The 25355-nt window shown below is 34.5% G+C and overlaps 1 protein-coding gene across 1 annotated transcript in view; it reads left to right on the top strand.

Moving 5' to 3' along the window:
* Positions 1-460: 460 nt before the first annotated feature.
* Positions 461-25355, top strand: part of LOC135640659 (uncharacterized) — a 30706-nt gene continuing 5811 nt past the window's right edge. Inside the window, exons 1-9 of the mRNA XM_065155337.1 lie at positions 461-609; positions 728-830; positions 948-1011; positions 1473-1574; positions 1646-1710; positions 18853-18951; positions 21743-21822; positions 23671-23884; positions 24834-24889. Coding sequence (XP_065011409.1) covers positions 542-609; positions 728-830; positions 948-1011; positions 1473-1574; positions 1646-1710; positions 18853-18951; positions 21743-21822; positions 23671-23884; positions 24834-24889 — 851 coding nt within the window. The 5' untranslated portion in view covers positions 461-541. The remainder of the gene's footprint in view (positions 610-727; positions 831-947; positions 1012-1472; positions 1575-1645; positions 1711-18852; positions 18952-21742; positions 21823-23670; positions 23885-24833; positions 24890-25355) is intronic.

Below are 25355 nucleotides of genomic sequence, written 5' to 3'. Positions count from 1 at the left end.
AATACCATTATAGTTAGTTACTCACCATGACTTTTTTTTTTTTTTGTTATAATGACATTGGAACTCAACTTGATTGTATTTATAAATACAATAATAATCATGATATCTAAATTTTTTTGTATTTATGATAGTAATAACGAATCTTTTAGATATCTAAAATTTCATATATCAATTCATAATAATCATGATGTGTAATTTATAAATAGTTAAGTTTATGGAATGGATGTTTAACTGGTGGTATATATATCAAATATTTAAAAGTGTAAATTTTCCTTTTGATATATTTGCAATATTAATATATGTATAGGCAAATATGCTATTTCCGGAATTCTAAAAAGGATATTTATGTAAAACCATGTATGTTTCGGATTTATAATCGGGATAAAGTCGCCTTCAATCAGGATAATAAGAAACCCGAGTTGGAAGCTAATTCGGGTTCGGATTGGATCCAATCTGGAAATAGATCCGACAACCGCCCCTCCCCACCGGTTCTTTTGAAATCGAGGTTGGGAGGGAGAGAGAAAGAGAAGCGAAAGCGTCCATGGCGGAAACCCTAATATCGTCGGAGGAGTCTCGGATGGAACCGGTCGACCTGGAGGACATTCGAAGGTGAGGAATTCGGTGTTATAGCGAGTCTTGATCCTTGTTAATGGCATTCTTCTTCCCAATTATTCGTTGGTGGATGATGCTGCCTCCGTTCTTTCGTCTCGAAATCGAAAATTTGAAGTCGCTTAAAGGTGGTCTCCGAGATGCAAATGAGGCTCTTCGGCTCGTCCGATGCCTCGTCGGTTGATACGAACAAGTTAGACGATTGCTCCTCTGATCTCCAGGTCCCCTCTTTTTCTTGTTTCCATTTTCAAATTTTACTACAACGGCCATTCTGCTTGTATCAATGCTTGCAATACGGTAAACGATGCTTAATTCGGTTTTACTATCCAATATTTCAGGAAATGTTTAAGCGGTCGGAGGCGGAGGAACAAAATATTGCGTCTCTAGGGATTGATGATTTAGGCAAGATAATTCTTTTGCTTCTAATTTGTCAAGAATTCAAGTATGTGTTACATATACCATGAGTTTTAAAAGACGGTTCTTTTTTCTTTTTCTTTTCATTTTATCTGATATTGATTGTCAACTGCATTTTTGGGTATAAAAATTAAAAATAACGTAAATATGTGATGTCACACTTTCTTTGATTGCACCTTGCTTGTTTTGTTTCTGTAAAGTGCATTTGTTTTGTATTTTAATAGATTGTATCTTCATTATTTTTATTCGTAAATATTATTGAAACAATCTCTCTAAATACTTCAAAGTAAGACTGCGTATAGTGGCCCTCCACAGACCCCGCATTGGCGGGAGCCTTGTGCATTAGGTATGCCCTGGGTTTATTCTTGGGAAACAAGCATGGACTATTACATGTAACTTTGTTTACTTGTGACCTCTTCCATTCTTGTCAGTTCTGCTCGTTGTTGCAGAGTCATACATGGAACAACTGAAGAAGGAGATATGCTCAGCAGAGGAGGAGAACACCAATATTTCCAGTGAAGTTGAGACGCTCACGAGAATGGTTACTGGAGGTAACTTATTCTAGGTTTTTACTTTCTACTTCTGTTTGAGTTGTTGCTTTAACTACTTTGGAGTGTTGCAGATTTGGTCCAACTGGATGGTGATCTTGAAGCATTGACTTGTTCGTTGAAATTTTTCGATTCGCAGGTTTGTTATTTTCTCGTTTATTTTCAGCCTGCTGAGATCTGAACTTTCCTCCTTCTGACATCCGAGTTTAAACTTCAGCAGATTCAGCTTGTACCATAATGTGTGATATTGAGTTATTTTTTCCCCTTATTTCCATTTTCTTTTTTTTTCATGTCATGTATAGTGTTTAAAGATGAGACTTCTTGGGATCCTATTACTGATTATTCCCCTTTTCTTTTCATTTTTTTCCTATTGGTGCTTGGTAGCTTGTTAGGAGAGAGGTAATCAGCTTTTTTTCGAGTGATGCTTAGCTATCCACATCTAATGTTGTTTGGAACCTGAAGCACTGAGACATTCTTTGCAATATAGTTTTTGTTGACTCGAGGACAAGGGTTTAAATAGGCGCCCAGGTACTTGCTTAGATGCTTGGGTGAGGCGAGGTGTGGCTCGAGTGCCTCAAGCCTCGACCAAGTAGTGCACTTCAGTGAAGCGTCGCCTGGGTGCTCACCAGAACCCAAGCGTCGAGCGCCTCGGGCAAGTGCTCGTTTCAAACAAAGCACTATTAAGTCTGGTTCAGTTGAACAATAGCTAGTTGGTTTGATTGAACCAACTAAGCTACATACTATTATACTTGCAAAACCCATCGACCCACGTGCAAAGCAGCATCAAGTAGGGAACTTTAATAATGCATCGACATGCACGTAGTATTCACCTGATGTAAAAGAAGAGTTGCTAACTTATATGACTAAAAAAAATATGCATAAGAATAAATCTTATAAGATTTTACTCGAGGATAATGTTGAACATATTAGAGATGAAGAAGAAAAAGATTATTAAAAAAATGTCAATCCAAGTGGGAAAAGGGTATTTGATAGAAAAAGAAAAGAAAACATAGTTTTTAAGAAGGGTGAAAAGGGGCCGATGAACTTATATATGTACCACGGATCACAGGATTAACAAGGGCAAGCAGGAGTAAAATTAAGACAAACAAATATAAGTGATGTTTGTGGTAAGGAAATAAGGGGAAGAACAATTCAACATATTGCTCACTTCTTCTATCATGCTGGCCTTTCCCTTAGTACTTGTCGTTTAGACAATTTTAAAGAGATGATTGAAGCTATTGGAAGATATAGTGGGGGATTAAAACCTTCAAGTTATTATGAGTTGCGAGTTCCATTATTAAAAAAAGAGTTGGATTATACAAATAACTTATTAAAGGGTCATAAAGAATCATGGGTAAAACATGTTTGCTTTATTATGTCCGATGCTTGGACCGACAGGAGACATAAGAGGATAATTAATTTTATGATCAATTATTCTTTAGGAACTATGTTTGTGAAGTCAATAGATACATCATCTTTTATGAAATCTGGAGAAAAGATATATGAGTTGCTTAATAAGCTTATAAAAGAAGTTGGTGAACAAAATATTGTCCAAGTTATAACCGATAATAGAAGCAACTATGTGTTACTTGATAAGATTTATCTTTCGAATTTTTTAATCTTTTAATTACTTTGTCTCTAATTTGAATGAAAGAACTATAAAACACCTAAGTTTTATCAATTTTGTTATCTTTTGTTTTAGGTAAATTACTTGAAGCGAAAAAACAACACTTATATTGAACTCAATTTGCGGCGCATTGCATTGATTTAATATTGGAGGATATTGAAAAGATTCCTTACATCAAGAAGACTTTAAAAAGGGTAATCTTTGTCGTTGGATTTTTCTATAATTATATTGGAGTTTTAAATATGATGAGAGAATTCATAAGCAATAAGGAGTTGGTGAGATATGGTGTCATCTGATTTGCTACTTTCTTCTTGACATTACAAAGCATACATCGTAAAAATATAACCTTATAAATTTGTTTACCTCGAAGAAATGAGTGACAAGCAAATGGGCAAAATAAGCGAAAGGTAAGAGAGCCGATGATATTATCTTAATGCTATCCTTTTGGAATCTTATAGTTTATACATTAAAGGTAATGTGCCCTCTTGTTCGAGTCCTTTGGTTGGCGGATAATGAAAAAAAACCTACAATAAGATATATTTATGAGGTTACAGATAGAGAAAAGAAGACAATTCAAAAATCTTTTGATGGAAATGAAGAAAAATATAAGAAAATATTTGCAATCATTGACGAAAGATGGAATTATCAATTTTATTCTCCATTACATGTAGCAGGATATTATTTGAACTCAAAAGTCTTTTATGAGAACACCTCCATTGAGTTTAATATAGAAGTTGTAAATGAGTTATATAAGTGCACTGCAAGGTTAGTTCCAAGTCCTGAGGTACAAGATAAGATCATACGTGAATTATCTTTATATAAGAATGTCGATGGTCTTTTTGGAATTCGAATGACAGGTCGATCTAGGACAATTATATCCCCATGTATTTATAAATTTATATAATTAATTTCATGTTTAGTGTGTTATTGTTAATAATAAAGTAAATTTTGTAGTTGAATGATGAAAGTTTATTTGGAAATTTCACATCGAACTTCTAGCAATTGATTATCAAAATTCTTAGTTTGACTTGTAGTGTAGCAAATTGTGAGTGAAACTAGAGTGCCTTTGAGCATGTAAGGATCACAGAATATTTTTGTTAATTATTCTATTCTTTTTTAGATAGATGTATTAATATATTTTTAAATTATATGATATGATAGATTCACGTAAAGTGAGAAAATCAGTTAGAGCATCAAAGATTACATGATCTGGTTTATATAAATCATAATAAAGTATTGAAGGCTCATCATGAATCATGAAATAACATTAATCCAATTTCATTACAAGACATTGATTATTCAAATGAGTGGTTGGTTGGGGAAATGAATGTGAACTTGCAAGATGCCAAAGATGAGCATGTATTTGAAGATGACAGCTTGACATGGGGAGATGTGGCAAGAGCTTCACGTGTTAGAGAGTTGCAGACTTATACAAGGTAGATGATGAAGGTAAAAATGAGTGCAAGAATCTCAAGTTCGTCTCCTGCTATTGTTGAAGAGGAGAAAATATATTTTGATGAAGATGAACGAGCGAAAGAGAAAGATGATATGTTTGAGAATGACGATGTTGATTATGATAATGATTGAATTTGATGTAAAACTTTATTGCTTTGAATCATGTAACATTTTTATTATTAGAAGACGGATAATACAGTGATTTAAAAAGCAATAGTTGCTAAGGTCTCAAAATGTCCAAGGTGCTAGACGCTCACCCAAGCAAAGCGAGGCACTCTGAAATATAAAAATATATAATACGATTGATAAATATGATTATATAAATAAAAAATATGACATTAAGTTAGAAAGATCTAAAGTACCAAGTCACATTATCCATCTTCTAATAACAAAAATGTCAAAAGACTTAAAATAATAAAGTTTTGCATTAAATTCATTCATCATAATCAATATCGTCATTTTCAAACATATCATCATCCTTCTCTTCCTCTCATCATTATTCGTCAAAATATGTTTCATCATCTTCAATAATAGCAGGAGATGAACTTGAGGCTTTTGCCCTCATTCTTCCCTTCGTCATCTGTCTTATATATATTTGTAATTCTTTAACACCCGAGGCTCTTGTCACATCTTCCAATATCAAACTGTCATCTTCAAAGACAAGCTTGTCTTCGGTATCTTGTAAGATCTCACCCATTTCTTTCACCAACCAATCATTTGAATCATCAATGTCTTGTAATGAGATTGGATCAATGCTATTTTGCAAATCATAACAAACCTTCAATGCTTGATTATATTTTATATAAAAACAAAATAATGTAATTATTGATGCTCCAACCGATTTCTTCTTTTTGAGTGAATCTGTCATATCATATAATTTGAAAATATATTGATACATCTATCTAAAACGGAATAGATTAATTGAAATAAAAATATTTTGTGATCTTTACATGCTCAAAGACTCTAGTTTCGCTTATAACTCGTAACACTACATATCAAACTAAAAATTTTGATAGCCAATTGTTGTAAGTTCGAGGTAGAATTTCCTAATAGACTCCACCATTCAACTATAAAATTTATTTTATTATTAGAAATAACATAGTAACATACTATAGATAAAATTGATTATATCAATTTATTAATACTTGGAGATGTCATTGTCCTAGATTGAACTGTCATTGGAATTTTAAAGGGACCATCGACATTTTTATATAAAGATAATTTATATATGATCTTATCTTATACCTCAAGGCTTGGAACCAATCTTGTAATGCACTGATATAACCCATTTGGAACTTATGCATCAAACCCAATAGAGGTGATCGTATAAAAGAATTTTGGGGTCAAATAATATCTCCTGTTGCATGTAATGGGCGATGAAGTTGACAACTCCAACTTTCGTCAATGATTGCAATTATTTTCTTATACTTTTCTTCATTTCCATTAAAAGACTTTTGAATCGTCTCCTTTGCTCTATTCATAGCCTCATAAATATATCCCATTGCAAGTTTATTTTCATTATTCGTCAATCGAAGGACTCGAACAAGAGGGTCTATTACTTTTAATATATAAACTATAAGCTTCCAAAAGGATGACATTAAAATGATATCACTGGCCTTTTTGCCTTTCGTTTTTTTTCCCATTTGCTTGTCATCCATTTCTTCGAGGTAAATATGTTTCTTAGGTTATGTTTTTGAAGATGTATGCTTTGTAATGTGAAGAAGAAAGTAACAAATCGAGTGACACCTTATCTCACCAATTCCCTACTATCTATGAATTCTCTCATTATATTAAAAACCCCATTATGATTATAGAGAAATCCAATGACAAAGATTGCCTTTTCTAAAGTCTTCTTGATTTTAAGAATCTTTTCAATATCCTTCAATATTAAATTAATGCAATATGTCACGATTTCAATAGGTGCTCGGGCGAGGCGAGCCCCGAGGGCCTCGCTTCAAAGAGGCGCTGCCTAGGCGCTCGCTCGAGCCCAAGCGTCGGGCGCTTCGGGCGAGCGCCCTGGTTAAACCAGGCGACCGAACTAGTGTTTTACGTTTGGTTCGGTCTCTAGTGCTTCAGTTGGTTCGATTGAACTAACTAAAGCACCGATATCAGCCTCCCAACATCCCTCTCACGACTTCTCCAACCCTAACCTTGCTTGCGATTCTACCGTTGACATTTCCTCTCTACTGTCGTTGCCTCTCTCCGCTATCGTTGCCTGTCTTCATTGTTGCTGCTCTCCGTTGCTGCTGCACTGTCGTTGCTGTTGCTGCTGTCGTTGTCACTTTCGCCGCTCCCGCTCTCGCTCCTGCTACCACTGCTGCTTCTCTTAGTCAGTAGCCTCAATCTTACTCTTACACCGTTGTCGCTGTTCGTTGCTCGTTGCCGCTGCTGCCACTATCGCTGTTGTCGCTGCTCGCCACAATCGTCGCTCTCGCTCCCGCTCCCGTTGCCATTGCCGCTATTGCTACTCTTACTCCCTCTACTCACATCGACTCAACAGTATACTGCTAATAGTATATTGTTAACTGTATACTAGTCAAGGTAGACAATACCGAATGATACCGCCCGGTACGGGCAATACATACCAGTCCGACGGCATACCGGTACGCGGACCGCCCGCAACTGGGCGGAATGTTTAAAAGCGCCCCACATTGAATGATACAGAGTAATATCAGGCGGTAACGGTCGAAATTTCGATCGTTACCGCCCCGCACAACTCGGTAACAATCGAAATTGACCGTTATCGCACTATAACAATGCTACAGTGCTCCAACGATCAAATTGACCGTTGGAGCCCTTTCTCATAGTATTTAAATCCTTCTTTTTCCCTATGTCACTCCATTAGATTCTCATACTCTCTTAAACTATCTCAAACTTTTTTTTCTCTCCAAAACTCTACAAAACAACGATTTATGAATTCAATCGAGGCTAATTTGGGAAGATTAAGAGGAAGAACTTTCTAATCAAGTGGTATGTATTCTCTTTCTTTAATTAGAGAGTAATTAAGATCTTTAATATTATGATTAGTGTGTTTCATGCATATTAAATATTGAAAAATATTTATGATGTTACGATTAGTTATTTTAAAGATGATTTAATCGAAATTTGTTTGATTTTATGTCAATTCAATATGTTTAATACCTATTAGAGTGTTTGCCATGTTTATAGTGTTGAAAGAGAAGTAATTAGTGAAAAATTAACTATGTTAATCATGTAATTAGTATATCTAATGATGATTTATCAGAATTTTAATCATATTGGATCAAAATTACATATTTAATGTTTCTTTTATGTGTTTAACATATATATGATGGTAAAATAGGTTTAATTAGGTTTTATTAAAGTTATTTAATGCTGCGATTAATCATTTTAATGATGATTTAATCGAAATTTGTTCGATTTTATGTCAATTTAATGCGTTTAATACCTATTAGGGTGTTTGTCATGTTTATAGTGTTGAAAGAGAAGTAATTAATGGAAAATTAACTATGTTAATCATGTAATTAGTGTATCTAATGATGATTTTATTATAATTTAAATTATATTGGATCAAAATTATATATTTAATGTTTCTTTTATATGTTTGACATATATATGATGGTAAAATAGGTTTAATTAGGTTTTATTAAAGTTATTTAATGCTGCGATTAATGATTTTTGATCGATATTTGGTCAATTTAATATTTTTATACTGTATAGTTTATTTGATTTAAATTTGGTAGGATCATGGCACCAAAGGAACAGCCACATGATGATGCATGGGTTTATGCCCGAAAGATAGATGAGAATCGTCATCATTGATAATGTATTTATTGTGACTACATTGACAAGGGTGGAGGAAGAATAGTATCACATATATTTTTCGGGCTTTGAGGAAGTCTTATTCAAGGTTCGTATTTCAGTCCGTTATGGATTGTCCTTCTGTAAATATTGAAATATCTACAGAAAAATCATTTGAATTGTTAGACTATTTTGTTACAATATAAACTCTAAAATTCAAATGAATTAAATAATCACATATGTAGATATACCTGATTTTTTATTCTACCACCAAAACGAACGACGGGCCTCCACGGGTGGCGGATCGGGGTCCTCGATCCTATACATATATGATTTGTTTGTTGGACCCAATCATGAAATTGATCCCATGATATAGTGTATTGATACACTGTATGCCATTGATGCATCATTGTGGTGTTGATCGTAGGCTGATCGTCATGAATCATATTTGTCCGAGTCAGCTCTTAAGGCATATATTAGTGAATTTCAGAGCTTCTAGTTTCGCTACTGATTTGCTGCTCTGTATCATACTGTTGCTCAGAGAAGGATGACCAACTATCATCATACTGTTGTTGCCCGTATGATTCTCCATAATACGATGATTGTGAATACGATGAGCTTCTTTCTTTGTCTATATCATGTAGGCTCTGTCGCATCTGCTCAAATTCATCCACTACCTTCCCCTTCCCCTTCCGCGCATAAACTTGACCAGTACCTTGTCGAGTTCCATGATCTGAATCTTGGGTGGCATGTGTAAAATATTGTTCCTCAGTCCATGCACCACCCTCAAGTTGTGTAGATGAGACCAACGACTGCCCGGCATCACCGCCATCATCCGTCGAGGCACTGTTGTCCGTGTTGCTGTCATGTCTCTGGACCGAGCGAGTTGCTGAATGTGATTGTGAAGGTGTCTCGTTGCCCGACTCGATTCTTTCTAACACTGATACTACTGCCTTCCCCTTTGCCTTTGCACGCTGGGCGGACGACTATGACCGTTGGGTGTCTGTAGTTCCTCAAGCAGTTTGACTCGATGTTGTTTGACTCCTGCCACGTTGTAATCGAGGGGGATTTTTCACCTGTTGGGGTTGTGCTTTTTTTTCTTCTATTGCCTCGGTGATAAAACGTGAAGGACGCTGAGGATCTCTCGCCTTATCAAGGAGAGGATCCTCTTGGTTCTCTGTTGCTTCAACCCAATCTAACATTGGCTTTGAATCTTCGTTGTAGAATTGGAGGTCAATGGGATCAATATATGGTTCCTTTGGCTCCTTATCCAACTCAGCACATCGCAATCTTAGCCGCATGTTATAAGGGACATATACTAGTTTCTCTAACCGTCTGTAGGAGAGTTTGTTGCGGACCTTCGTATTAATCAATGCAAACGTTGACCAATTACGTTCGCAACCACTGGATGTTGTTGTCTGTGAAAGTACACAAACGACAACCTTCCTTAAATGTGGTGCATCCCCTCTAAATTGTAGCCACCACTCGATTGCAAAAAGATATAAATAAGATTTTATTAGCATAACAAATAATTAACATTAAATATAATTGATAATCAATATGTATAACTTTTTGTCACCAGGATCCATAGTGTACCGACACGATGCAGCTACAACGTCGGAGAATGAACTAACTGTTTTTCGAAGTAACCAACCCTCCATAAGAGCATCGGCTTCATCAGTAGTGTTTGGCTAAAGCTGAAATATAACATTTCGCAATGTCGTTAGGAAATCATTTTACGTTCCGAGAACATATCGATATTGAATTACCAGGTTTAGATAGTACGCTGCAAGACATAATTTTGTTAGTATGATTTTTTATTATTTGAATAATAATAAATTAAAATTTTCTGAATATGAATTTACCGGCATTATGGATATCTTGATCCATATGAACTTCGGTCTGATGATCAATGATCCATACATATTGGTCGGCCTTAAAATCATCTTTGAATGCTCTCCTGACCTCCTCCCTTGCTGAAATCAGCATATATTTAAGATACGACATCTGTGGACGCTTGTCCATATTAACCTTACGGAGGACAATATAAAGTGGTTCCACACCTTTTATGATTTTTACCGTAGTCTCCCAAAATCTAGAGGAAAGAATGGACTTTTCTATCTTCTTTCTATCGCTCAATTTCGAATATCTGGATTCAAACCATTTTTGTCAGGTGACCATTGCCTTTAAGCCATGCCTTTTTTGCTGTAATGACTTTAATGCAATAAAATTGGTAGCAAACCGAGTAATTCCAGGTCGGAGGATCTCACCGTTTACATACTTTTGCATTAAAGCGTGGACCCAATGATGATTATATATAAACTTTGTAATTGATTGTGCTCGAGCTACATAATTCTTGACCACATCCAACTCACCAATATCCTTTAGCATTAGATCTATGCAAGGAGTTGCACATGGAGTCCAAAACAAACTTTTTCTTTTTTCTATCAATTGCAAACCGGCCTTTTTGAAATTCGCTCCATTGTCGGTTATTATTTGGACAACATACTATGATCCAATCTCCTCTACTATAGTGTCTATCAAGCTCTCAATGTAGTTTGCATCTTGAATCTTTTCAGAAGCATTAACGGACTTATGAAATACTACTCTTCTATTGCAATAAACAAGAAAGTTGATACTCATTCTTGTTGGTCCTATCTAATTGTCACACATTAGTGTCACCCCATATTCGTCCCATTGCCTCTTGAAAGATTTGATCCAATCCTTTAGTTCTACTACCTCCTCATCTAAGTACACGCTGTAAATCTCCTTCGGTGTTGGAGGTTGGATCCACGTGCCAGACTTTTAAATAGAAGAGATCATGCTATGATAATATGGACCTTGGGCTGTGTTGGTTAGAATCCTGTGGAAGTTGAACCATTTTGAGATTGCCTTCCCAATATCCGGTTTTTTTTTCTTTTGTGTATGCATCGTTAATCCGTGTCTGTTTCGCTATTTGTGGGGGATAGGCTTGCGGATCAATATCAATAATATATGGTGCGGACCTCCTGCCAAGACCTCTCATAAAACCACGGAGTTCACCATACCTCATGCTATTAGTTCGGCCTAACTGAGAAGGAGCAGTTGGTTGCCTCATGCTGGCCGACCTCTGGATTCCACTACCACTGCCATGCTCCAATTGTGAGTCAGGTCGTCAATGCCTCATTGCTTTATCGACCGTATACTAATGCTCCAATGATGCATGAATCCTAGCTATGAGATCCGGGTCGATTTGATCGTTGCAATCCTCATACTGATCATAAACTAGTTCCTGTATAGCCCTGTCATATTCTTCCTTAACCCTTGCCTTCTTTTTTAATGTATCTTCCTTTGCTTGTCGTAGCTTGCTTTGAAATAATTTACGGATCTTCGTCGGAACCTTCTTGCATTTTGCAACATCAGGATACCCGCCTGCTAAATGCATTTTCACCCGAGTTATTCTTCTACCCTTGCCAATGTAGTCACAATAAATACATTGCCAATGGTGACGGTTCCCATCTATCTTTCGGGTATGAACTCATACATTATCATGTGGTTGTTCCTTTAGTGCCATGATCCTACCAAATTTAAATCAAATAAACTATAAAGTATAAACATATTAAATTGACTAAATATCGATAAAAAATCACTAATCGTAGCATTAAATAATTTTAATAAAACCTAATTAAACATATTTTACCATCATATATATGCCAAACACATAAAAGAAACATTAAATATGTAATTTTGATCTAATATAATTTAAATTATGATAAAATCATCATTAGATACACTAATTACAGGATTAATATAGTTAATTTTTCACTAATTATTTCTTTTTCAACACTATAAACATGACAAACACTTTAATAGATATTAAACATATTGAATTGACATCAAATCGAACAAATTTCGATTAAATCATCATTAAAATGACTAATCGCAGCATTAAATAACTTTAATAAAACCTAATTAAACCTATTTTGTCTTCATATATATGTCAAACCCATAAAAGAAACATTAAATATATAATTTTGATCAAATATGATTCAAATTATAATAAAATCATCATTAGATGCACTAATTACATGATTAACATATTAATTTTTCACTAATTATTTCTCTTTCAACACCATAAACATAGCAAACACCCTAGTAGGTATTAAACACATTGAATTGATATAAAATTGAACAAATTTTGATTAAAATCATCATTAAAATGACTAATCGTAGCAATAAATAACTTTAATAAAACCTAATTAAACCTATTTTACCGTCATATATATGTCAAACATATAAAAGAAACATTAAATATATAATTTTGATCCAATATGATTCAAATTATGATAAAATCATTATTAGATACATTAATTATGTGATTAACATAGTTAATTTTTCACTAATTACTTCTCTTTCGACACTATAAACATGACAAACACCCTAGTATGTATTAAACACATTAAATTGACATAAAATCGAACAAATTTTGATTAAATCATCATTAAAATGACTAATCACAGCATCATAAATATTGTTCAATATTTAATATGTATGAAACACACTAATCATAATATTAAAGATCTTAATTATTCTCCAATTAAAGAAAGAGAATATATACCTCTTGATTAGAATGTTCGTCCTCTTAATCTTTTCAAATTAGCCTCGATTGAATTCACAAATCGTTGTTTTATAGAGTTTAGGAGATAAAAAAGAGTTTAATATAGTTTAAGAGAGCATGAGAATATAATGAAGTGAAATAGGGAAGAAGAAGGGTTTAAATACTATGAGAAAGGGCTCCAACTGTCAATTTGATCGTTAGAGCACTGTAGCACTATTATAGTGTAGTAACGGTCGATTTCGACCGTTATCGAGTTGTGTCGGGTGGTAACGGTCGAAATTTCGACCGTTGCCGCCCGATATTACCCTGTATCGTCCGATACGGGGCGCTTTTAAACGTTCCACCCTGTTGCGGGCGGTCCACGTACCGGTATGTACGTATCGCTCGTACCGGGCGGTATCATTCGGTATTGTCTACCTTGTCTAATTTACATTGATTTTGCTAAACTTATACTATTACTATATTTATTTCTAACTTAAAAACCCTTTCATAATTTTTTTTTATTTTCAGGTATTTTCGATGTGTTTTACACCCTAAATTAGGTGTATCACTCGGTACACGGTATCGTACCGTACCGAACCAACCTCGAAACACCGGTACTGTACGTTATTGTAGACCTTGATACTAGTAACAATATTTTTTTATTTATTAGATTAATAATATATTATTTTAATTTTAATGCTGCTAAATTTTATTTATTTAAAATTATTGTTATTGTTTTGAATTTTGAGATTTTTTGCTAATGTGATAATGTGATTCTATAAGATTTTTTTAATTTAATATCATATTTTTATTTAAATAATTATATTTAGTAATTAATTTATATATTTTTATATTTTAGCGCCTTGTTTTGCTCGGGCGAGCGCTAGCGTTTTTGCACCTTGGAGCCTTTTGGTGCCTAGCGCTTTTTAAATCACCGTGTGTCGCAAATTGAGTCATATAAGTGTTGTTTTTTGTTTCGAGTAATTTATCTAAGACAAAGGATAATAAAATTGATAAGACTTAGGAGTCATATAATTCTTCATTCAAATTGGAGATAAAGTAATTAAAAGATTAAAAAAATCAAAAGATAAATCTTACCAACTAACACAATTTCTTTCATTGTCGGTTACAACTTGGACAACATTTTATTCACCAATTTCTTCCACAAACTTGTTAAGTAAATCATATATATTTTTTCTCCAGATTTCATAAAAAATGATGCATATATTGACTTCACAAACATGGTTCGTAAAGAACAGTTAATCATAAAATTAATAATACTCCTATGTCTCCTGTTGATCTAAGCATCTGACATAATATAACAATCATGTTTTACTTGTAATTCTTTGTGGCCCTTTAATAAGTTATTTGTATAATCCAACTTTTTTTTTCAGTAATGAAACTCGTCATAATAACTTGAAGGTTTTAATCTCCCATCATATCTTCCAATAGCTTCAATCATTTTCTTAAAATTGTCTAAACGAGTTGTACTAAGTGGAAGGCTAGCCTGATAGAAGAAGTGAGCAATGTGCTTAATTGTTCTTCCCCTCATTTCTTTCTCACAAGCATTACTTATATCTTGTTGTCTTAATTTTGCTCCTATTTACCCTTGTTGCTTTTGTGATCCTTGATACATATATAAGTCCATCGGTCCCGTTTTACCCTTCTTAATAACTATGGCTTCTTTTTCTTTCCTGTTACATACTCTTTTCTCACTTGGATTGACACTTTCAGAATAATCTTCTTCATTATGATCTCTGATATATTTAACATTATCCTTTGGTAAAATTCCATAAGATTCATTCTTTTGTATTTTTTTCATTCATATATGCCAGCAGCTTTTCTTTTACATCAGGTGGACACTTATTGTAGGTTGTTGCATTCTTAAAATTTCTTGTTAGATGTTGTTTTGTACCAAAAATATCACCTCTAATATTCTTATCACAAAAGATGCAAATAGCTACATTAGGATCTTTAGGATCCTTTAGATAATTGTATTTCTAGGCAGGATCCTTTCTTGAATTTTTTGAAGAATCTAATGAATTGCTTTGTACACTTGCCATTTATCATGAAACCCTAATAATAATTTTAAATAAACAAAGATTAGCAGTGTTAAAATCTAAATAGTATATTATCAATCTAGTAAATAGAAATTACTTTGTACAGTGGTTAACAATCTACTATTAACAATATATTATTTACTGTTAATAGTAGTTACAGGGAGAAAAGAACTGTTAACAATAACAGAGGGGGATAAAAGTGTCACTAATAGTGGAAAGTGGGGAAGGAGAAGGTAGCAGTGATGAAGGAAGCTGCGGAGGATTCAATTTAAGATAACCGCAACAACGGAGGAAGCTGCAAGCGGCAGCAGCAAAAGCTCTAGAGGGCGTCTGTCAGTGGCAAAGGAACCTGTAGTCCTCTCCCTCGACGGTAGAAGGAATTGCACACGGAGCGACGACGGAAGGAAGCTATGAGCTCTTGCTAGGCCGTTGGACTTGTCCGTCAGCGATAAAGAAAGGCTCGGTCTGCTATGTCTACGGTGGAGGTAGCGGTAGAAAGCATCGACGGAGGAGGCAACGACAGAAAGCTTCAGCGATGAAGGCAGAAGCAATGCTAGGGTTGGCTTGGGGTCGCATGGGTGTGCAAGAGTGGCTATTACAGATAAGAAACTGGTTAGTTGGTTCAATTAAACCAACTAACCGCTATTTAATCGAATCATACTTTTTTAGTCTGGTTCGATTGCTTTATTTGATCTGGGCGCTCGCCCAAGGTGCCCGACGCCTGGGTTCAAACGAGCGCCCAGGTGGCACCTCATTGAAGCGTGTCGCTAGTCCACCCACGAGGCGCTCGGGCCTTGCCTCACCTTGCCTGAGCACTTAGGCGAGCGCTTGGGCGCCTATTTAAATCACTGGGATAATGTGACTTGATACTTTAGATCTTTTTAATTTAATATCATATTTTTATTTATATAATCATATTTATCAATTATATTATATAATTTTTATATTTTAATATTTTAGAGCATCTCGCTTCGCTCGAACGAGCGCCTAGTGCCTTGGGCATTTTGAGACCTTGGTGTCTTTTAGCGCCTAACGCTTTTTAAATCCCTCTTTGAGGACCTTTTTTTATCTTTGTTGCTTGTTCAATTCCATGATCCATCCAGTAATGGGTGGGATTTTCAATAAGCAGTGTGAATATGACCTTCGGTTCTTCCATAATTAAGAATTTTCTGCAATCTTTCAACATTTGGATCACTCTCTATCTCTCTTTCTCTCTCACACAATATACCTTAATATTACAACAAAATTCTGCTTGGTTTGCACCTTAGTATGACATTAATAGTCTGTTTGTCTCCCATGTTTTAAATATCAAACATCTTAGTTCTATGCTTTTACAACTTGCATCACTCATGGTACTTGACCACTACTGGTATTTTGTGTTTGTTACTAGATCATGTATCAATCTATTCTTCTTTTATAGGGTCCACAGCTTGTTGACTTACTAAATTATATTTTTTATCCAAGAGAAGAGGCAAACAATGCTTGTTGCTTTAACAAAATTATGATTTTCCATGACTTATACCAAAAATGATGGAAGTGACTTTGATAATGTTTGTTATAGTATGCCCATACAATTCTTTTTGTTTATTTGCATGTTTTTTGAAATTAGCATGTCCTAGATTATGTTAGTTATTGGTATCCCTATTCCCTAGTTTGTCATTAAAAGTTGTGCAATTTTGAACTTTTTTTTCGTCTTTTAGCTTTTGAAAGTAATTTTCATACTCACCCTTAGCGGAATTTTTCTTTTCTGAATACTTATGCTTTAAATCCAATAAAGACTTCTGTTCATGATATTTATTTACATGTTCCCATGTTGACTGTCAACTACCTAACACAACCCACCTTTTCCATTCGTGATGACAATTAAAAGGACATTACATTATGCATCAAGGATACTCCAGAATTCGGTGGTGTAGAAGATGGGATATAATGAAGTATAGAGAATGTATGTTGAATCATCATGGAATTCAATGGTGATGCTGTTAGGCTCCCAATGTTAAAAGAAGACATTGATAAAGATACACATGTGCTGGCTAAAATAAAGAAAGAGAAACCAAGATAGGATTAAACAAAGGTGAAAGGATTGTGTAGAAGATATTGTGATTGATGGAGTTATTTTTGCAGGATCTATGAAGAAATCCGTACAGGTAAACCAATGTTCAAGTTTAAAATTAATGATGTGATTAAGAATTTTATTCCATAGGAGCAACTTACATAAAGTAATGATACAACAGGTGAGGATGTGGGACTTAATGGTGTCTTTGGAAAAAAAAAGAGACTTTACTAGCTAAATAAAAGTCCTTTAGGAACTCATAAAACCTAATGAATGGGAAATCAAGTTTTGAATCTTTTATAAGAGCAAAAGAAATAGTTGGTTTGCAAAATTTATAATGGAATTGAACTTGAAAGCTATGCCATAGAACTTTGTAGCTGTATGATTAAGCAGAAACAAGCATCAAAGATGATTGGTTTCTTGTAAGGAAGTTAAGATGTTTATTAACTAAATACTTGATAAAAATAAAGGGAAAAGAGAAAAATTCACATACAATTTTTATTGGTTAAAGAAAGTTTATGTGAGTGTAGAGATCAGATTTTGAGTGTTTTGGACTGTGTGCCAAGAGTTATTTATAGTAAATAAATGAAGACACAATGTAGTTTGTAACATTTTGGGGGCTGGATCTGTTAAGTTTTATCTCAAAAGTTCAAAAGGGCAAATTGGACATTTGAAAGTACAAATACGTAAGAATGCAAACATACCTCGAACAATCATATAGGAAAATGGAAGTATTGAAGCATGCAAGAGACTGGGAGAAAAGAAGTGACGCCAAGTTTATGTTTGTTCTGCCAATGGGCTTATGTATACTTCTAAGGATCCTCCATGTTGAGGCATTTGGCATGATATTGCTCATCCTCACTGGTGAAGACCAACTCATTTGCATTGATGCTCTTTGCAGGATCAAGTGCCAATCCTTGGAAGTTTACAATCTCTTTGAAGCTCTAACAAGTTAAAGATATCAAAATTAATGCTCCAATTCTCAACTTGGGGCTGAAGACACTAAGCTCTTATCTTAGATTTTCAGGCTTGAAAGGGTTGGCAAAAACCCTATCAAAACCCCTCAAGTACTCCACAAGAAGGCTTTTGGCTGTTGGTACAAATAGTCATAGCCAATTGACTGGAACCATTAAATCAGAGAATTGGTGAAAGGGTTTCAGCAGCTATGCTAATAGGGGTCAAATTCTAGGGATCTTTAGGGCCTAATCAAGAATTGAGAATATCAATAGTACGTCATACAGAGTTCTGCAAATCACAATCACTGGTAAACATGAAACTGAATTATTGAGCTCCGCATTTCAACTTAGATCTCATAGCTTTTGCTTGATACTTCTTTTAGTGGACTTGAGTTGTTCAACGATATCAATTGTCCATTATGTGGGCTTTCATTTTGAAATTCATCTTATTTGGTCATTAAAACCTTGAAAGCTTAATAGTGTCAAATCACAAAATGTTTGTTATGTTCAAAAATGGGAATCATGAGCAACCTCAACAAATTTGGGCTTGCTTCACTCATGATATGTTAGTGATATAATTGTATGGACCACCTGGATTCTCCTATGCTTGCTCGTAGAAACTTTCAATTCTATGTCATATTCTTTGGTTCTTTTGTTTCTTTTAGTTTCTATTATGTGTCAATGCAAAACTTAATTAGCTACATTCTTTTATCTTCATGTTGTCAGGCCTACATCAAACTTATTGGAGGAATAACTTTTATATTTTTGTAGGGTCTACACCATTTGAGTTCCAGTTGTCCTGATAACATATTACTTCACAGAGAGTCACATGAATGCCCATTGCATATGCTTAATGAGAACAAATTTGAGGTGCTAGAACTCGCCACCATTATTCAGTTTTCGACATGTGTTTTAATATCAAGCTTATTTTCTAGCTTATATATTTGTTGTACCTCTATTCTACACAACCTCAAAAAGAGAAGTAGCTTGATTTTCCATTCATTGCTGGGCTCAAGATGGGAATGGTGTTTTCCTTTTTTTGCATGAGATTTCTTGAACAATTATTATTGGAAACATATGCTCCAAATATATGACAAGATAGAACATATAATTTAATGTTTTCAGAAAATTGTAGGCACAAATAGTTGACCAAGAGTTAATTGTTTAGGTGATAGATAGTAAGACAGCCCATCACAGAAAGCAATATTAAAAAAATTTCAAGATCTAAAAAATAATTAATACAGGAAATTCCATGGTCCTGAGTATGACTCCTTTTGACACAAATTAAATTAGTCCTCACTTAAACATGCCAAAAAAGAGACTAAAAAGTAAAAAAAAGAAGATTGTAATGCTTTAGCAAGGTATGAAGCTTTTTTATGCCAGGAAGGACGGGAAGAGGAATGGAAGGGAAGGGGAGAACCCAAAAGAGAGAAAAAAGAAAAAAAAATCTTTAATCATCAATTGCTTTTGGTTGATGGTCATCTCCTGCTTGCTCAATTATCTTAAGCCGAGGAGTGAAAAATTAGACAAACTAGTGCACACTTGTGCAATGATGCCCTTTTGCCAGCCATAAATTTTGTAAAGGACTTTGTCAACTAGCTCACACTGATATCTTTCGAAAAGTTTGCTAGGGGCAAATATATGCCCCAAGATACTTGGGAGGATTGTGGCCCTTCTTGAACCCTAAAGTATTAGACTTAAGATGTTTGATACTCGGGGGACAGTTCTTCGGGATTAGGATTTCAGATTTAGCACTATCAACTTTGAGATTATAAGAAGTGAAAAGGTCAAGGGCTTTAAGGATCTTCAGGCAAGACTTCTTGTTCCCCTAATGGAAATGAGAATGTCGCCAACAAACATGAAATGAGTGATTTTAATGCCTTTCAGGCCGAAAGGAGTAATTTTCTTTTGATCTGCAAAGAGTTGATGAGTAGAATTAGGTATTGTTGGACCATGACAGAGTGGTAGGGGAAAATAGGGTCCCCTGTCCAATACCTTGGGCACTTTTGAACCACTTGGAACCCTCCCTATTATTCTACAAGAGAACAAGGGAAAGGAATTGTACGATTGGATCCATTTGATGAATCAAGGCGGGGAAACTGAAGTATTTAAGCATGTTACTGATGGCACTCCAAGCTACTTTGTCAAAGCTTTCTCAAGATCAAGCTTAATTAGAATTAAGGCATCTTTAACCTTCGACTTGTCGAGAGAATGTATTAACTTGGTAGCAATAACAATGTTGTCTTGGATACTTGTTCCCATAATAAGCGTTGATTGTTCTTGATGAATAAGATTGTTAAGGAGGGGTCTGACATGGTTGGCGAGGGTCTTAGCAAGGATATTGTAGATCACATTGCAAAATGTGATAATGCAATGAGGCCAAAGTTATTAACTCTATTTGGATTGGGTTTTCCAGGTATAAAAATAAGGAAAGTTGTTCCCCGGCTAGTGGGAAGGCCAGCATGAGCATGAAAATCACTAAAAGCATTAAGGATGGAAGAGTTTAAGTGAGGCCAATATTTCTTGTAAAACTCCACTGTGAAGCCATCAAGCCCGAAGCCTTTACCCATGCCCATTTGCTTGATAATTGAATGAATCTCATCAGGTGTAAAAGGTCTTGTAGTGTAGGATCCATCAGCTAGAGTGCGAAGTATTTGTTGGGAAAGTTAGATGGTGCTGACTGCTGAGCATTGTTTGTGGAAGAGTGAGAGGTATTTGACCAAAGAGATTCATAGTGTAAAAGAATTAAGGATGTTGACTTTTATTTCTTTTGAGGCCTTTTGTCTTAAAGCTGAAACATGGAATCAAACAGTCATTGATGTAGGAGTAATTTAGTTTATATGTTATTTGAATAAAATTTATTAGTTTTGAGATATTTTGCATTTGTCATAAATTGTCACATGGCAACATCTACTCAAGGCGAAGGAAAAGGAAAGAAATACAGAAAAATTAGAAGAAATCAAATTCATTTTTGATTGAAGATTATAAATTTTGATTGGTGATCTTAAATATTTATCTTTACAGAGATGAAAGTTTATCAATCAATAATATAATCAAGGAAAGAAGGTTATCCCTCAAATCAAGTCAAGAATATTATCTTCTTCAATGGAAGGAATAGATTGGATTTGATGTGATTGTAATTTTCTTATTTCTGTAATTTCCTTTTTATCTTTGTACTTTAGCCTATAAAAGGGACTAAAACATTGTAATAGATCAATAAAAAATGAATCAATGAACCGTGTTCTTTTCCCACCTTGTGTGTGAGTAGTGTGAGGCCATAATTATGTCTCTGATGGTATGATTCCATCGTTTATGTGTGAGATGTGCGGAGGTGCGAAGCCTTTATCCTGGGAGTTTGCTTCTTCAACCAGAGAGAGTATGGTAGTTATCCTTTTTTTTCTATTATCTTTGTATTATTATCTCTTTTTCTTTTTTCACTCTTTACCTCTCTATCATTGAAAGAAGTCCGTTGCTTCTCATCCTACATCAATCATTGTTCCTATACTTTTCTTATTAGCTTGTCCCTTTTAAGCTTCATTCCTTCAGAGTTTATATTGAGTCATTGTTCACCATGATATGTTCTTTTGATTTCTGGTATTCTACTGTGTTCGATGCAAAATGTCTTGTTAATATGTAAATATTGTTGTGCACTGATTTTCAGATTTTGGATCTTAATCAGAGGATTGAAAGGAGTAAAGAAAATATAAATATTTTACAGGATCTTGATCATGCCTTGAAAAGGTATTATCTGCAGATGGTAAAATACGATGGTTATCTTTGCATTTTTTTTGGGTTTTGTGTTCATGTGTAGTGCAAATTGTCTTCATAGATTTATATTGATACTTTAAAACTTTGTGCACTTGTTTTCCAAATTCTTCTTGGGCCCTTTCAATTATGTCAGCATGTGAGAGTTTATGAAGAGTGGGTTCCTTTGTGATTACTTTGCCTTGGTGAAGATTATTACAACTCAGACGGGATTGTGCTTTTTATTAGTGAGATTGACATGCTATTGTCTTTTAGAGCAATTTCTAGTTGCCTTGATGACATATGAACAATAAAGTTGCTATTTTTGCTATCTGGGTCATCAGGGTTTAAGACAGACAACTATCTGTTGACAGGGATCAGGTTGCAAAACATTTGCCCTCCCTAGAACCCACATTGGTGGGAGCCTCATGCATAGTGTACTTTGTTTTCTTTTTTCTTCTTTTACATTGAAGATTCATTAAACCAGCAAACAATAATGGAGTTGAAAGCAATTTCACTGATTTCTGTTCTGTTTTGTTGGCATTTAATTGTTCTGACATTAGTAATTCTTATCTGGCTTGAAACTGTATTTCAAATGACAATGTGGACAATATATGGTGTTGAAATTCATGACAGATGCACTATTGTATTTGTTGAACGGAGAAACAGTGTACAAAATCTCCTTTGGATTCAAGTTCAATTCTGTATGGTTCACACTTTATTGGGAATCTTTATTGCCCAAAAATGCAGTAGTGTAATTATCTTTGACTTGTGTTTTTAAAGACAGATTATTTATTTGTGATGACTGAAGGTGCTGGACAACTTAAGCAGAAATTAAAATTTCAGGTTTTGACTTCTTTCTGGTTATCCAGAAATTTTGGTGCCATTTAATTATGACTATATTTTCTTTTGCTTTTCTTCTTTTTTGTTTGATTTAGGGTTTTCATGTAAACATTTATGGCAGGCAAACAGAAACTATTACAAAAATTCCATGGTGCGTCTAAATTAAAACATGTATCAGTATGCAAATGTGTGTAGTTTGGTTTCACGTGCATTGATTCTAAATTTAGCTTACACTGGCATATCCTCAGGTTTACCTTTCTGGTTTTAACCCAAAGGATTTAAAATACCAAAAAGATTGACATTCAAGACATATGGTCTTGGTTTGCTTTCTGGTGTCCTGATGCTCAAAAATAATTTTGTTGCAATGGCACATTGCTCAGTTACTTTTATGTTTTTGATAACTTAATGTCTTGTACAAATATCTAATGTTTAGCTGAGGCAAAGTTTTAATCAATACTAGCCAACCTCATGCAGGCTAAATTGTGTCTTTTTTCTATTATCTGAGCATTTATGTGTCCATTGACTCCATTCCATAGATCAGTTGCTTAAGGTTAGAACTATCTTGAGTTTATCTCATGAATATAAGTGTGGCCTGAGTTCCTACATTATGAATGAATCAAATGTCTTCCTATGTTTATATATCCAAGTTTAATTGGAGCAGGAACTCTGGATATATTTATGGACAGTAATTTAATGCTCTTTATAATCATTTTTTTAGATTTCTATATACAGGTATTGCTCTTTAAGAATTACGTTGGATTTTTATTTATTCAAAGCAGTTATCAGTCTGTTGCCACATTTTCATTGGATAACTATAACAGCAATGTTGTTTGGTGAAAGCAAGTGCTCTTTTTCCATGGCTAGCTATGTATCTATGGAGCATCAGCTGGTGAACTTGCTAGTGATTATTTCTTTGGTGCTTACACATTTCAATTTTATTTTCTAAGAGAGATGTGTCATTCCCCTGGTTCTTCACTAAAGATGTCCTTATCATCTTTCCAGGTTAGAAGCAGTTGGACACCTTGAACATATGTTTTCTGATGCAAGAGTCATTGATTTTCAAGGAAGTTGTATTAGGCTGTCCTTAAAGACACCTATTCCGAACATAGATGGGTTTATTAGCCAGCATAACTTGGATTTTGTGGAGCCATTTGTATCAGAACATGAGATGTTGATAGAAGTGATTGATAAGACAATGGAATTAAAAAGTGTAGAGGTACATTTACATTCTTTCTCCTCCACTTGGTCAAGTTCATAATTTATATTCTGATACCCAAAGCTCATAAGCTTTACAACTAAGAAAACAACACAACTTTAGCCATTTATTTATGCTTCGCAATATATGCATGTAGGAGAGAATTGCAAATTTAATCTTGTGTGCCAAGAATAGAATTTTAAAATGATAAGGTTTACAGTTTCCTTGTGGTTTCTGTGTAACACAAGGAATCAAATACCAGTTGGCTGGCTAGTATGTACTGACTAATATTTACCAATACAATAAAGGATTGATATTGGACCATATAGGTTGATACTGATTGATATTTAGTCAAATATATTTTCTGGTGATACCTTGCTGTATGTTGCCCAGGACACCAGGTACATACCTGTCAAATCCATTATCAAAACCTGGATTGAACTGAGATCTAAATCCTTGATGTAGTACAACAAAATAAAGATAAGAATATATCTTTCTAGGAAAAACCAATTATGAGCAAGTTCTAATAAAATTTTAACTTCATATTACTCCTGAGAAGAACAATGTGAGTAGTGGAACAAGTTGAGGATTATTGCAGTTATTTGGTAGTTATGAAATGCAAATAGGATCTTGTGCATGTTCTTTCTGCATGTATGGAGAATCCGTTTTTACTTGTTAATAATTAAATGCACATATCAAGTGTACCAGTTCCTATACTAGAACCATACTGGTTTGACTGGTTGCCAAAATCAGTATTGGACTTGTATTAAAGGCCCTAATCTATGTTCATGACTGTGAAGTCATACACTCGTATTAATCTTCTCATACCTAGGGGCATTTGTCTTTTCGATAACTTCATGACGTCCAAAATTTTTTTTATGATTGTAGCTGTTCAGTGGTTTTGGACATGAAATTATGTATTTATATATCTATTTATTTGTTCACTGTTTTTCCATTTGTGGGTCTCCAGATTTTCCCAGATGATGTTTTTATTGATGGAGTAGTTGATACCATCAAGTCATCCAGGTATACTGCTATCAGTTTTTTGTTCTTATAAAAATGTTACGACTTATACCTGGTTATTTGACGATAGTTCATTCAGTGAAATAGCATCCGTTTCAGTGAAAATACCATAGTTCATAACTTCATATAAAGTTATATAAACTAGGGTTATTTTGTTGTTGTTCATTGAAAATAGCATCTATTCATTTACTGTCAATTATAGTTTTGACTAGTTACTAATTTCTAATAAATCCTATTGTCTTACCTGTATGCTGTTTTGACACGAACAACAAATTTTGAGTGTATAGAAGTCTATATCATGATGTTTTTCTTCCCAAAAGAAATAGTTGTCATCTTTCTATAGGAGAATTTTGTTTTGAGACTATTTTGGGTGTGAGCTTGAACATATGGAAACTCGCTGCTGACAACTGAAGAAATATCTAAGGGCATAGAAGAAATCTCGTTGTAAAGTAACTATTTGTATCCCTAA

The sequence above is a fragment of the Musa acuminata genome, chromosome BXJ3-6 (assembly GCF_036884655.1).
Source record: "Musa acuminata AAA Group cultivar baxijiao chromosome BXJ3-6, Cavendish_Baxijiao_AAA, whole genome shotgun sequence".
Taxonomy (NCBI): Eukaryota; Viridiplantae; Streptophyta; class Magnoliopsida; order Zingiberales; family Musaceae; genus Musa; species Musa acuminata.
This window is presented reverse-complemented; position numbering and strand designations above follow the sequence as displayed.